This window comes from Oryzias melastigma, linkage group LG20, assembly GCF_002922805.2.
Source record: "Oryzias melastigma strain HK-1 linkage group LG20, ASM292280v2, whole genome shotgun sequence".
NCBI classification, from domain to species: Eukaryota; Metazoa; Chordata; class Actinopteri; order Beloniformes; family Adrianichthyidae; genus Oryzias; species Oryzias melastigma.
Genome location: NC_050531.1, coordinates 5,935,883 through 5,949,521, shown reverse-complemented (window position 1 = coordinate 5,949,521; position 13,639 = coordinate 5,935,883). Strand labels below are relative to the sequence as shown.

Below are 13,639 nucleotides of genomic sequence, written 5' to 3'. Positions count from 1 at the left end.
TTGTGTGCAGCTTTCATAAACCACTACATGCCATGTATGTGAAAAAGGAACTCTTTCAAATCTGAATTAAAAAGACACAATGTACAGGGAATTTATGACATCTTTCAAAAGAAAATTGATCTCACAGTTAAGATGCGATTACTTAAAAAAAATTCATTATGTTGCTTAACAAGCTTCCGTGGCCTTCAAATGCATTTCCACGTAAACTGCTTGGTTTCAATCACAAAAATCCACTTTACTGTGTGGAAGAGCTGTTAAATGAGGGACGCAGGACCTCAGAAAGAGGCCCGGTTGACTTTTTATGAAGGTTTTGTATGTTTCATTCAAAAGAGGGTCGCTCACCTTCAAACACGGCGATCACCTTTACGCTTTTCAAATAAGTCAAAATTGTTGAGCTGTAAATTGACTTCATAACGATGAATAATAAGCATTCAGGGCCCGCAGCCTTTAAATGTGACCCTTTCCCCATTCACGGGGTATTTCCTTACATAAACTGAAAGCAACGGGTCATTTTGATAAATAAAACTTCACAGGAAAAACATCTGAAGTCCTGACAGGTAAATGTCTGATTGTTAAGAGATTTATGTCTACAAAATAAAAGAATAAAAGCTGCTTTTGTGTCCAATAAAACATATTCATTCACCATTTTCTGTTCGTTTGCACAAAAGCGCCTCAGAGGATGTTAATGTTTATCTTATTTCTAAACTTTGGCCAAAAGTTTCTTGATTTTTGGAGGTGAGGACACTTAAAAGAGTCAACTGAAAACTGAAGGGAACATTTCCTATTAAGATCAATACAGATGTTGCAAAGTTCTCTGTTTAAAGTTTATTTTTTTTGAACCAACAATTGATTCATAGATGATTAGAATATCCAAAATTGAAGCGGTATTCCTCCGTTTTCTTATGTAGCACTGTGTCATATTTACTTTTGAATCTTTCAGAACAGTTCTAAATGTGGTTTTTATGCCCTTTTGATACATTTTTTACATTTTTGAAAAGAAAATAAATTTTTTCAGTAACGCAACATCAATCCTGCTCATATTTTTTCTATTACCTGGAGATAGAGTGATAATGAAGCGCTCCCTAAATTTCTGCTTATTTGTTTATTGATTTCCAGCCACTTTAAGTCCCAGTCTGATCATCTTTTGATCGATTTCGAATGTTCCCAGGCGTCTTTTAATTATAATTACGCCATTTTTAGGTAAATCAATCGTTTTACAAGACATAATTTCTGCAGAGCGGCAGGAGTTCATTAGAAATTCACCACTGAGTCCGCCCAGCGTAGTTTTGATGTCACAAAGCCCTTTTTAAATGACATTTTTGCTCCTGATTTACAACAATTTGATTAAAGAAATACTCAAATGCAATTTTTCAGCTTAATGTTCTTTATAAAAGTCCTCAATAATCAGAAAAATGTCTCAAAAACATATTAAAAATATATTTTTTTACCATAGAGGGTCTTGTTTCTCCAAATTAACAGTCAAAGGCTCTAAGCGAGTGGGATAAAATAATAAATAGGACCAAGAGATGGTACTTTAATCTGGTCTATATCTGTAATTCACTTTACATTCATTATATTTGAGACACTAATAAGATCATTTTATGGACAAAATCCATTAAAACATTGAAAATGTTTATGTAAATTATATTGTAGCAACATGACACAAATAATAATTCACTAGTAGTATTATTCTATAATACTAAAATAGTCTTACATACCAATCATCCATTAAGCCTAGTTAAGTGAGATTGCTACAGATGTACAACACAACATTTGACTTAAAGTCCAGAACTAATCAGGCAAACAACCTGTTTACTTTCATATTCATTAATAAACTGAACTTCTCCTAGTTTAACATGTTCTTGTTGTTAATTAATGTTTAACTCTAGAACACTTTCTCTAAAAAAGTTACACCATCACTTTTGCCAGGTAATTGATATAATATACCCAATAAAAAGTATATATCAAAATATGACACCACATGATAAATTAAAGGAGTTTTCTTTTATTTTCAACTGTGGTTTATGTAATAAAAAAGGAAAATAAAAACATAGAAAAATCCTGAAAACATGCTTGAAAATTACTGAAAAAGTAGGAATTTGAGAACAAAAAAATTCCTAAAAAAATAGTAATGATACTGGAGACTTGGCCTTTAGTCAAACCCATTCCTGGGACATGTGAGACTTTACCCAGGAATCCATGACAATCAGAAATATGCAACAAAATAAAAATCATATAAATACTTTTGCTCAGATGAAAATTACCTGGCGATACGATTAAAGAAAGTTAAAAAACCTAGAAACAAAAGAAGTAGATGAAGATGAATATTTCTTCATCATAAACACACTTAAGCAAAAGTACAACTGGTACAAGGAATATTTTGTCATAAAAAGTTTATGAGTAGATAAAACTAATAACTACCCACTTTATTGTATAGTCGTATCATATAGTAACTCAAAGCATCACTGAATTTCATTAGTATTTGATCCAATTAAAGACTCACTTTGATGAAAATTGTGTTTTTATAGCATTTATCTATGATGGAGGACTTCTATAAGGAAATTCAAATTTTTAATTGCATTTCTGACTATTTTTTCACTATCCTGATCCATCCACTTGCAGACACTTAGATCCATGAACGTCTTCGTTTTCCTGGCTCCAATATTTGTTGCCCTTTTTTTGTGTCTGTAATGTTAGACTGGAGATGTGAGGGACTGTAAGATAGTGGGAGAAGAAAGGGATGATGGGAAATGGGGCAGGCTTACTCCATGCCAACAGTTAGAGACAAATTTCTAATGAACTCCTGCAGAAACTATGTTCTAGAAAACGACGCAGGTTTTTTAGATTTTTGCTAAAAGCGGTATAAACATAATTAAAAGATTAAACGCTTTTACAATAGATGATGGGAGTGGGAACTTATTTTACTTTCTCCCCTACAAATAGCAAAGTATCTGCTGCCATGAAATGTCTTGAAACTCCTCAGCAAAAATCTAAAAACATTTTTGTTGTTTTCTTTCTGGGTTTTTCTCTCAGGTGCCAAATACAGTCTTCATTACGGAGGAATTTTTGTTCTCGTTAGCCGTCCTCAAAGTACTGCAAACAAAACACTATACATTTCTGCAGGATTCCTTTTGCATCATCCTCATGTGCATTCTGCATCCATCACTCCAGAGCACTTTTACTTTTAAAAGACTTTTATTGGCAAAAAAAAAAGTTGCCTGAAATCCAGCAAGAAAGAAACTGTTTATTTGGAATATTTGTATAAATTAGTAACCTTTAAATGACATTATATGTAAAGGAAAGAATTTCACATGTGTGATCTTCTCTGTCTAAAAAGCTGCCAAATGTAAAATAAAAAAGCAAATGTTTCTAGTGAAAGCTGTATTCCTTCGAAGGTCATTTTTAGATGGCTCTTTTTCTTCCTAATGCCGCACAAAGGGGCATGAAAAGCAGCACTCAGACTTGAACATTACTCTCTAAGTAAATATGCGTGTATGTGAAGCATAAGATTTCTTCTCCACAGATCCTCATCTAAACCCACCTATTCTAGAAAAAAATTAATCTTCCGAAAAATGAAACCAATTCAGTTCCTTCACTTTTCTTGTTCAAGGTATTTTCATAAAAATCAATGAGAGGTTGTTTTCAGGGTTTTATCAATTTGTTTTATATTGATTTTAGGGAGGGGACAATTATACAAACGTGAAATTTACTCACTTCTGAATGAGGGCTTCTGTTCGAAAAAATGCTGAGTTCTCTCCATGTTCTTCTGGTTTCGAGTCGGTGTACTAGTAACTCCTGATGTTAAGGGTCAAACAAGCCCCTGTGACCTTCCAGAGCCGCCGACACGCGGCGCAAATCTGTGCAAAAATAACCGACGGTCGTGGGCCTCTTTTGTCCCTGCAGACATCAGCAGGCTTATTATCATGTCCCTGTCTGTTCTGCCCTCATCGCAAACAGGTCTAATTGTGCCTCATAGCTGCAGGCTCACAGCGAAGGCTGGCTTGGATGAGTGATACTCACTGATGTAAATGGCTGAATAATATGGCCCCGGCGTTCGCTGAGGATCTCTATCTCTCTGTGGTAATCTGGGCCATCGGGGACCCGCCAGTATGCATCATCCGCCATCAATGAACCTCTCTGCTGTTGGTAATATATTCAGCGCTACAGCGGTTATTGATAAAGCACTTAAAAACAGATCCCCCCCTCCTCCTCCTCGTCCCAGCTGCTCCACTTTGTGTCGTAACATACCAGCGTGTGTTTGTCTAGTAAAACCCTTTTTTTTCAGGTTGTTTATTCTGATTTTCTGCATGTATCTCTGCCTCTTTTTCTTTCAGGGATCCGTGACGGATCGGTCCAGTCCGACGCCAGCAGCAGTCCGTCCGAGCAGAGCCAGCTGGGCCAGTCTCACCCAGGTTACCCCATGGGGCCACAGGTGAGAGGACGAATGTCAAAATGTCTCTTTTAGAAATGTGTGATAATTGACATTAAAACACTCTGTAGGCTCATTTGATTTATTTTATCCATCCATTTTCCACATTCACTGAATTCCTTATAGGGTCACAGGGTTGCTGGAGCCTATCCATGTTCCTGTTGAGTAGATATAATCTATTCCAGGGTAACACCCCAATTAATTACAAAAAAGAAAACACAAAAATATGTAGTGCCAAAATAACACACGATAAAAAGTCATAAAAAGAAGTATTAGAATAAAAAATATTTAACAAATATATGTCAAAGTACTTGATAAACTTCAGAAAACTTATTTGAGCTTATTTCCACTTCCTTGTTTGAAAATAGTTTTAAATGTGTTGTTTAAAATGTATTTATATTTTGACTAAATTAGCTACAAAATAAAAAAAAGACCAAATTAATCATAGTTTTGTCCAGCGGGAAAACAGAAGTTTGCATAAACAACTGAATTTTTCTTCATGAAATAAACATTTTGAAAGGTAAAGGTAAATTTTGAACGGTAATTTTTCTCAAGCTTATTTCTACTTCCTTGTTTAACAATAGTTTTAAATAAGTTGTTTGAAATGTATTTAAATTTTGACATTTTTGACCAAATTATCTGCAAATTTAAAAAAAGACTAAATACATCTAACTTTTGTCAAACTGGAAAACAGAAACTTGCATAAACAATTGAGTTATTCTTCATTAAATAAATATTCTGAAAGATACATTTTCTTAAGCTTATTTCCAAATATCTTTTATTACAAATAAATAAAACTATAAAGTCAAGTTTAAAATAACATATATAAATAATAATAATGTAAAAAATGTGTTATTTGAGCACCTTTACAACAAACTCATCCTCCGATTTTTAATCCATCTTATTCTAAATTTTCTTTATTTTTCTAATATCCAGATAGAAACTTGTTTAAAAAAATTCTGCTTTTTATTTCTTTTATATTTTCACTGGTGCTTAAAAAAATGTTTTACTTAACGGTTTTGTAATTAAATGAGCTCAGGGATTGAAAAGAAGTAGAAATGCAAAAAGTGTTCCCGCATTTTTTGGCCTAATTTTGAAACCCCGCCCTCCTTTTGTAACATAATAAAGGAATGAGGGGACTTCGCTAAACTATTTACAATTTTCCTTTCTTTGCATTTCTGCACACATACAGGACAAACTTCAAAATATTTCACTCTGACTTATAGGTTGTTTTGAATTTGACTGGAAGCAACATCAGCTCACAGATATCTGCACACACAAACAGTTTCACTTCATTATATGGAGGTGAAACTCTTTCCCCATCTTTACCTCGTTACTACTGGAATCCTAAGCATGGCAGAATCAGAATGTCATGTCGAAAAATATAAAAATTCTTGCAGTTGGAAGCTTATCAATTACAAACTCTTTGGGGTATTTTAAAGCACAATTTTTGGGTTTATATTTTCCTACGTTTTTTTCATCAGATTCTTACTAATCTAAAAGGATTATCTGTTTTGTATCAAATACCTAAAAATCATAAATTCCTGTTGAAGATAATGCTCTTGTGGCATTTTTATCATGATGGAGGACATATAGATAAAAGATGAAGCTCAAATTTGCATTTTTTTGTATTTCTTTATTCAAATTTTTGTGAATCAGGAGTAGATGAAAATAGAGAATACGATTGGGGGCCACAAGCTCCATTCTGATGCATCCACTTGCAGAAAAAAGCTAAATTTGAATTCTTCCCCTTCCCCCTACAGCTTCTCCCTATCCCTACATTTAGCCCTCTAAGCGGAGAATTATGTAAAAATAGTGTCTTCAAATTTAAACAACAGTATCTCCCTGTCATTTACATTAGCGCAAAGCTTCAGAGCACTCCCACGTGAAGAAATTAGTTTCTCTTTGAAGAGGAACACCCTCCTTGTAGGGGGAAAAAAAACACTTTCAGACTCCCCTACCCCTCCTAGCTTGAAAAATATATCAGATATTGCTTGTTGTTTTTGTTGCAGCTCTAGTGTTAAGTTGGGGGCGTGAGGGTCTGTAAGATAGTGCGAGAGAATGTAAACAGAGAGCTCTCACAGAAGCACAGAAGTTTACATTAAATATAAGTAGTGATTTTTTGTTTTCGCATTACTTTTTAAAGTTATTAAATGGATATTATGCGTTTTCTGAATGCTGGCAGCTACGCGCTAACGTAGATGGCTGGCGACTGATGACATCATCATAGATAGTGCATTTACCATTTTGTAGTGTGGTCCGAACCTACAATTGCAAAATCGAGTGCACTAGAAAGTTTTTGCTAAAAACTAGCATGCTTTGATGCTCATTACATAAGGAAATATAGACCACAATGGCGAAAAAAAATTTGAAAAAAAAACCAAAATCATATTTAAAATGTAATTTTTTAATAAAAATGGACATTTTATTCATCAGAACACAGTGGAGTCACAAATAGACGTAAAATGTTCGTATTGATTCGATTTTCAATTTGTGAAATCATTGATGTCATAAAGAAAAAATAAGCTGAAGTAGTGAGCATGGTGTCTGAATTGCTTTTAAAATCAAGGGAACTAAATATTTTCGTTATTTAGTAGTTAGGGATTAGGAATTTGGACATAGACTATTTTTTTAAAACTCTGTTTGGAGGGACAAATGTAGTGGTAGGGAAGCGAATCAGATTTGGCCCAATAGTCTCTGATCAATCATTTCTGCTCTGTAGAAAATATGTCCTAGAAAACAACAATTTTGGTTTAAAACGAAATAATCATAATTAAATGCTCAAAATATGATTGTAGTGGGTTTTAGTGTTTTTATAAAGACCATCAAGCCTTTTTGTAAGATCGACAAAAAAAAGTGAGTTTTTTGTCATTTATAAAAGTGAAATCATTGTTTGGATAAAAATTCTGATTTAAAATTTTAGTTGTTTATCCGCATGGGAATGGTGAGTAAAAGGCTTCTGGGAATACTACAGTGTGAAATGGTAAAGTATTCAGTCATTGCATATCATCTTCAGAGGTAATTGAGTTGTGGCACTAATGAGTAGACACTACAGGCCCTGTCAAAACAAGAAGAGAGCAAAGAGTCCGAGCCCGCAGCCTTGTTAATATCTCAATCCGATCTGATTGGATTTAGTGGCCTTGTTCTTCAGCGACGTCTAATGAACGTCTAACTCATTAGTGTTGCTCAATGTCACCGCTCAACACACACAAACACACGGAGCGTCGGGTTTCCTCCACCCTCTTTAATAAAGCCATTTTCCCTGTTCTCAGTGATACTCAATGACAATCAATCCTCATCAGCTCAGACAAAAGAGGAAACACGAGACGATGGGAGAGCTGGAAATGCGAGAAATCCCCAGAGAAAGAGAAAATCTGCTGTTAGGTTTAAGAAAAAAGGAGCTTAATTAAAAGCACTTCTCTGATTGTGCGTGGAGAGCTCTGGTAGCAGACGAGAACTCAGGAGGAAGAGGCGCTGAAGCAGGCAGCAGTTCCAGCCTGAGCCTCAGCAGGCGGCTCTCAACAGTCACTGTCTAATATATTAATGCTGTCAGTACAGTCTCTGTGAAGCTAACACTTTTCAGAAACAAAGGCGCTCCGCATGCCATTCCCAATTCTCTTGTTCCAGGATCAATATGTTTTGATAGATCCTCGCTCCAGAGCCAGATATTGTTCGAACAGCCATTATCCAATGGTAGTTTACACAACATGAATCTACCTTCCTTCAGTTTCCCACTCACAGTTAGGATGACAAAAGTCTGCTATCTGGGTGATTATGGACAATTTCTCAGTGCCAGAGCTTCCACGCAGACATCCCCCCGCCTCCTGCGATGGGCAGAGAGGCTGGGTACCACATCCAGGCACGAGCGGGGCTGCTTGCTCTTCCGGACACCAACACACACCCTTGTTTGTGCGTCTGTGTGGCCCCTAGGAGACCACTTCTCAACACTCAGCTGTCAGGTCTGCCAAGCATTTTACAGCAGCTTTCCACCAGCTCCTATGGAGAGGAGAGCTTGGAGTTTCAAGCCAAAAGGCACAAAGTAAACAGCTTATAAATCTAAACTAGAGATGCTTGGATTGTGTTGAGGTAATTAGGTTTGTTTTTGGCACATTTGTTATTTCTACGATCTAGATGTGTATGTTAAGATGGTTTTCTCAAGGAATGTCTTGTAACATGATACACGTCATGATTCGATATATCCTTGTACTGTACTAGAGACAATATAAGCCATTTTTTTTAAAGTGTGAGATGCTGAAAAAAATTTCACATGAATAATTTAATATAAAATACATGTTATCTAATTATCAGATAGTTAAGTACTGCAACTGTATCTCAAATACAAGTTGATTTCACCCAAAAAAGTTCCAAGTGCTTTTCTTTTGGTAACATATTTTCCGCAATACAATGTGCTCGTAAAAGCCTTAATTTTCTTTAAAAAAAACAAACAAAAAAATGACAGTGTGCCTGTTACAACAATCGTATGATGTTGAGAGGTACACGGTGATCGGTCAAAATGTCAGCCTATTTTTTTACGTATCGCGAACAAGGTTGGGTGTTTAAAATGCTAACATGTCTAAAGTGTACCTGAGTGGAACTCGTTTTTTTTTCTAATAAGGTTGGTAGATAGCATATTCACAGTAACGCTTGTGTTTGCAGTCAAGTGTTATTTTCACAAACATCAGACGCCTGAATCAGCAGGTTTTTTGGCATAGACAGGAGAACAGAAGTGAAGCACAGCTTAAAGTCCACAAAGCATCAACATTTTGATTGAGGCTCCGCCCACTCTCACAGCCACACCCATTCTGGTTCCAATTGCCGTAATAATTGGCTAGAACTGTACAGTAAAACTGAAAAGAATACAAATGCTTGACACATCTGAAACAAAGCACCAACATCGGTATATGATAGTTTTGTTTGCATTGGTACCAAAACCAACTTGGAAATGAGTTTAAGGGGAGACCTAGTTGGAGACAAGATGGCACCCAAACAACGTTAAACTCACCACTGACCAGAAGCTGAAATGTTGCAACTGTAGCCATAAGCTGAATTTGCTTTTCTATATTAGAAGATTCCTAACTAACCAGGTTCTGGCGCCATCTTGGCGTCATGTTCTTAACTTCGACTATGTCCTCTTGCTTAGTTTTGGTACCCATCTATGGCTAAACCTGAGCTGTACACTGAGCTCTGTAACAACAACAACCACAAGATTAATGAGTGAAATTTGACCACGAGATGGTTCTTGTTAGATCTTGATGTTGTTTTGGTGCAGAGCTACTAGTGTACTGCCAACTAGTGGTTGGGAAGTTAAGTGGAACACAAATGGAAGACCAAGGACTATGTTTTCTTATAGACAGTTAAATAAAATTTGATCTGAAATCTATGCAAGTATTGCCAATGGAAAATCGCTATATTTCACAGAATCTCTTTTTTCCTACACCCCCAGTTTTCGGTGTCTGGGCTTTCTTTTGGCAGCTGCCTGAGTGTCAAAGCTGCCTGTAGTGATAAATAAATCAGTCCCGCTTCTCATAATTGTGCGATTGTCTTTTAATGCTATTCTCTTCTGTGTGAGGCTGTCTTTGCTGTCAAGTCGGGGAGCCTCATTTTGTTTGACACAGAGATGAAATGTTTGCCTTTGATTACATACCGCTTCGATTTCAGATTAAATTTAAAAAAAAAAACAAAAAACTGACATTAAACATGCCACAGCCAACAAGTTCCTCGCCTTTGTTAGCGTCCTTTGAGGTTCCTCTGAGTTATGCGTACATTTCTTTGGCGCTAAACGTCACTTCAAATATCGTCGTGTATCAAAGCAAATCCTTTTATTTCCTTTCTGATTTTTTTTTTTTTTACCACACAAACAAACAGTCATCTGTGGAAATTTTGGACTCACGTGTACGTCTGAACGGGTGCATGCACTGCGCTTCATGCAGCGTTATCACAGTGACGTGCCTGTCACCTAGAAGCACCAGGCTATGTGAGTGGGGTGGACTCTTGCCACCAGTCAGCCTGTTCTGCGTCCTGCCCAAGCTGCACATACACCATGCAAAAACAGAGCAGAGCGCTGACATTTGGACTTAAAGGCTTGTTAACTCTATCCACAGAGGAGGAAGCAAACAACCGGCTCTCATTTGCAGTGGATGTAACATAAACTAACATAATGATCTCATTTTCTATTATTCCAGGTTTTTGTTGGTCTCCACTCGTGTACTTTCCAACATGCCAAAACACTGACATAATTAAGTAAGTAAGCGCTTCACTGAAATGAATCCACCAGCACTTGCAGGTCTAAACCAACTGCTGATGCATTTCAAGACTTTTTTGTCTCGTGCAAATCGAGAAATTCTACTAATAATATCTCTTTTTGACTCCACACATTCCACTCCAGAGAATTTGAAATAAAAAAAAATCTTGGAAGAAACAAGACGTGTTAACATCAAAAGAGCAACTGCTCCTGCTATGTGTTTGAAAAGCGCTGCATATTTTAAGCACATTGTTCTTTGATGAATACAATCTGTGCAATTTGTGAACCCTGAACCGTTCTGCATTCTGTGAAAACAGGAGCATTTCTCAGCTTTCCTGCAGAGGAGGGGGGGCTTGATTTCTGTTTTGACTGGTAATCTGCAGCATGGCGGAGCGGAGCTGCATGCAGCTGCGGCCATAAGAAAGCACTGATTACTGAAAAAGTCAAGAAACTTTACTGCTGCACTTGAATCAATCAGGCATCTTTGCATGTCACTTCCACAAAAAAAACATCTTTCATAACCTTCTTAGAATTTATTCTGTTAAAACGGAATCTTGTTTAGCTATGAATCAACACCCAGTATTTACTTGTTCTGCTTTTTATCTGTAAAATTTTGAATTTTAACAGTCTAAATGATTGTTTTTGGTCTAGTCTTCCAACTTTGATTGCATCCTTGTCTTCATATATTTTGCTATTCAGCATTTTTTCTTAATGAACCTGAAAATATACCAAAATGAAACACATTAAAGTGTTAAAAACTATACGAAAAGCTTTGAATAATCACATGGATATGTAAAATAAAAATAAAACATGTTATAATTAGGAAAGACAGTAATTCTTTACAATTTACTGTAAAGACTCTTTTCGTTCATGTTTTGAGTTCTCACACTGCAAAAAACAGGCCAAAAATGTAAACTTAGTGGCAGATTTTCTTTAAATAAGCAAATTTGTATTTTCACTAAGGCACTAAATGTTTTCTATTTTATCATTGAAAGTAATTTTTGCAAGACATTTTTTTCTTGAGACTTTTCACTTTCTTAAAATTCAGTTTTTTCAGTGCAGTGTTCTTTACTGATGATTATGCTGTTTTAGCCATTTTCTAAGACATAGTTTCTGCAGAGCGGCAGGAGCGCACTTGAAATTTGCCTTTGAAATGCAAGAAGATCTGTTAGCAGACAAGATGGTGGCTGAAAATCATCAGCGGAAGCAGAAATTCCACCAGATTTCAGAGTTGTAGCCATTTTTCTGAAAACATTTTAATGTGAATAAATGGTTACTTTTCAGGATTAGCTTAAAATGTGTCAAAAGAGTCATATTAATTTCAAAAAGGATATAACAACAGTGTTCATATTTATTAAGCTGTTAAGACTTTTACATTGGAGCTTTAGCTTGAGACTACACGATCAACGTGGATTATCTTATTCTGTTGCGGAGAAAAGTAGCTTTGTGCTGAAATAAAACACTTTATTTTAGTAATGTGTTGCATATCGGTGAAAAGCTGTTGCTTACCAGCACAAAACTGCTATTCTCTGCAGATCAACTAATTTAAGTTGATAGTGAAAGGAGTTACGATATGTCAAAGAGGATTAAAGGTTTTGACAAAACACCTCAGGTGTTAAAAGTTCAAACTTAAAACGCAACAAATTGCCGGTTATCAGTCTTTTTCTACCAAAATTGAGAGTATTTTTCCGCTAAAATGTGAGGTGCGGAAGAGTGGAGGTTGATGTTCCAGTTCTGGACTTCCTTCCGGCTAATAATTTTCAGCCGCCATCTTGTCTGCTACTAGGTCCTAAAATGCTCCCCATTGCTGAGAGCTCTCTGTTTACGTGCTCTCCCCTTACAGCCCCTTACACCCCCAAGCTAACATTACTAAATGGTGAACAACATTGTAGCTTTACAGTTTTGAGCCGGATGGCAGCTCAGACGAGAAAAAAACTACATACATGAATCGAGTTGTCCACAAATTAGCCTCTGTGTTTGTGGGGGGGACCGTTGATGCGCCCCACCCCCTCTTCCCATCACTGTTGCTGAGAGAGAGCTTGTGGCTGCATATTTTTTAATGTCATAACTATTCTCCTTTTTATTTTTGTCTGTATCATAATGATTTAAATAAAGAAATACTCAGGAATTCTATTTTGAGCTTAATTTTCTTTATATGTGTCCTTCATCGTGATCAAAAATCATCAAAATGCCACAAGAACATGTTAAAAATACAATTTTTAACAATATGAAAAGTTTATGACTATCAAAAAAACACAGGTTAAGATAGAATGTGATGTTTATGTATGCCAAATCAAATAATTCTAAACAACAATCATTAGAAAACAGAAATACAAGAGTTAAGTGTCCTAAAAACACAGAGCGTGACTTTGTTGGTCTGCAACCTCCATTGTGGCTCTCTGGTTAAAAAGAAGGTTTTTGCTTTCAAAAGTAGCTGTAAAGTAAAAAGTAAGGAAAGTAATCATTGTGAGGCTCCTGACCATGGTCGCTGTAATGCTCCAATAATCAGTTCAGCTTTAACAAAGTCGGCTTAAAACGTTTTGACGCATTTTTAAAAATCAGGTCAGCAAGTACAACCAGAATTCTTGTGTTTTTGCATTAAAATTAAAATTCAAGCATTTTAAGTTGACCACGTTGTTAGAAAAATATGGGAAAAATATGGTAAAAGTCAAAGGATTTACAAATTTCTGGCTGAGATGCACCAAAAAAGGTCAAATAAACTTTTTTTTTTTTTTTAATCATTGCTGACATCACACTACCAATTACTACATTTTACGCAATGAGACGTAGTAAATGATGTCTTTTATTTTGAAAGGACTTCATGTGAATCTGTCAAAAACTAAAAACAGTTTAATATTTTTTTAAAAAGTCAATTTTCTATTTATGTTTGTTTTATTTATGCCAAAAATCAATATTTAATTTATAGTTACCATAATAGAAACAGTGAAATATTATTTATTTTTCTAATG

At 35.8% G+C, this 13,639-nt stretch overlaps 1 protein-coding gene across 3 annotated transcripts in view; it reads left to right on the top strand.

The window, feature by feature from the left end:
• Positions 1–13,639, top strand: part of pou6f2 (POU class 6 homeobox 2) — a 103,441-nt gene that overhangs the window by 23,233 nt on the left and 66,569 nt on the right. For all 3 annotated transcript variants that reach the window (XM_024280148.2, XM_024280149.2, XM_024280150.2), the window contains one exon: positions 4,335–4,432. In XM_024280148.2, coding sequence (XP_024135916.1) covers positions 4,335–4,432 — 98 coding nt within the window. The remainder of the gene's footprint in view (positions 1–4,334; positions 4,433–13,639) is intronic.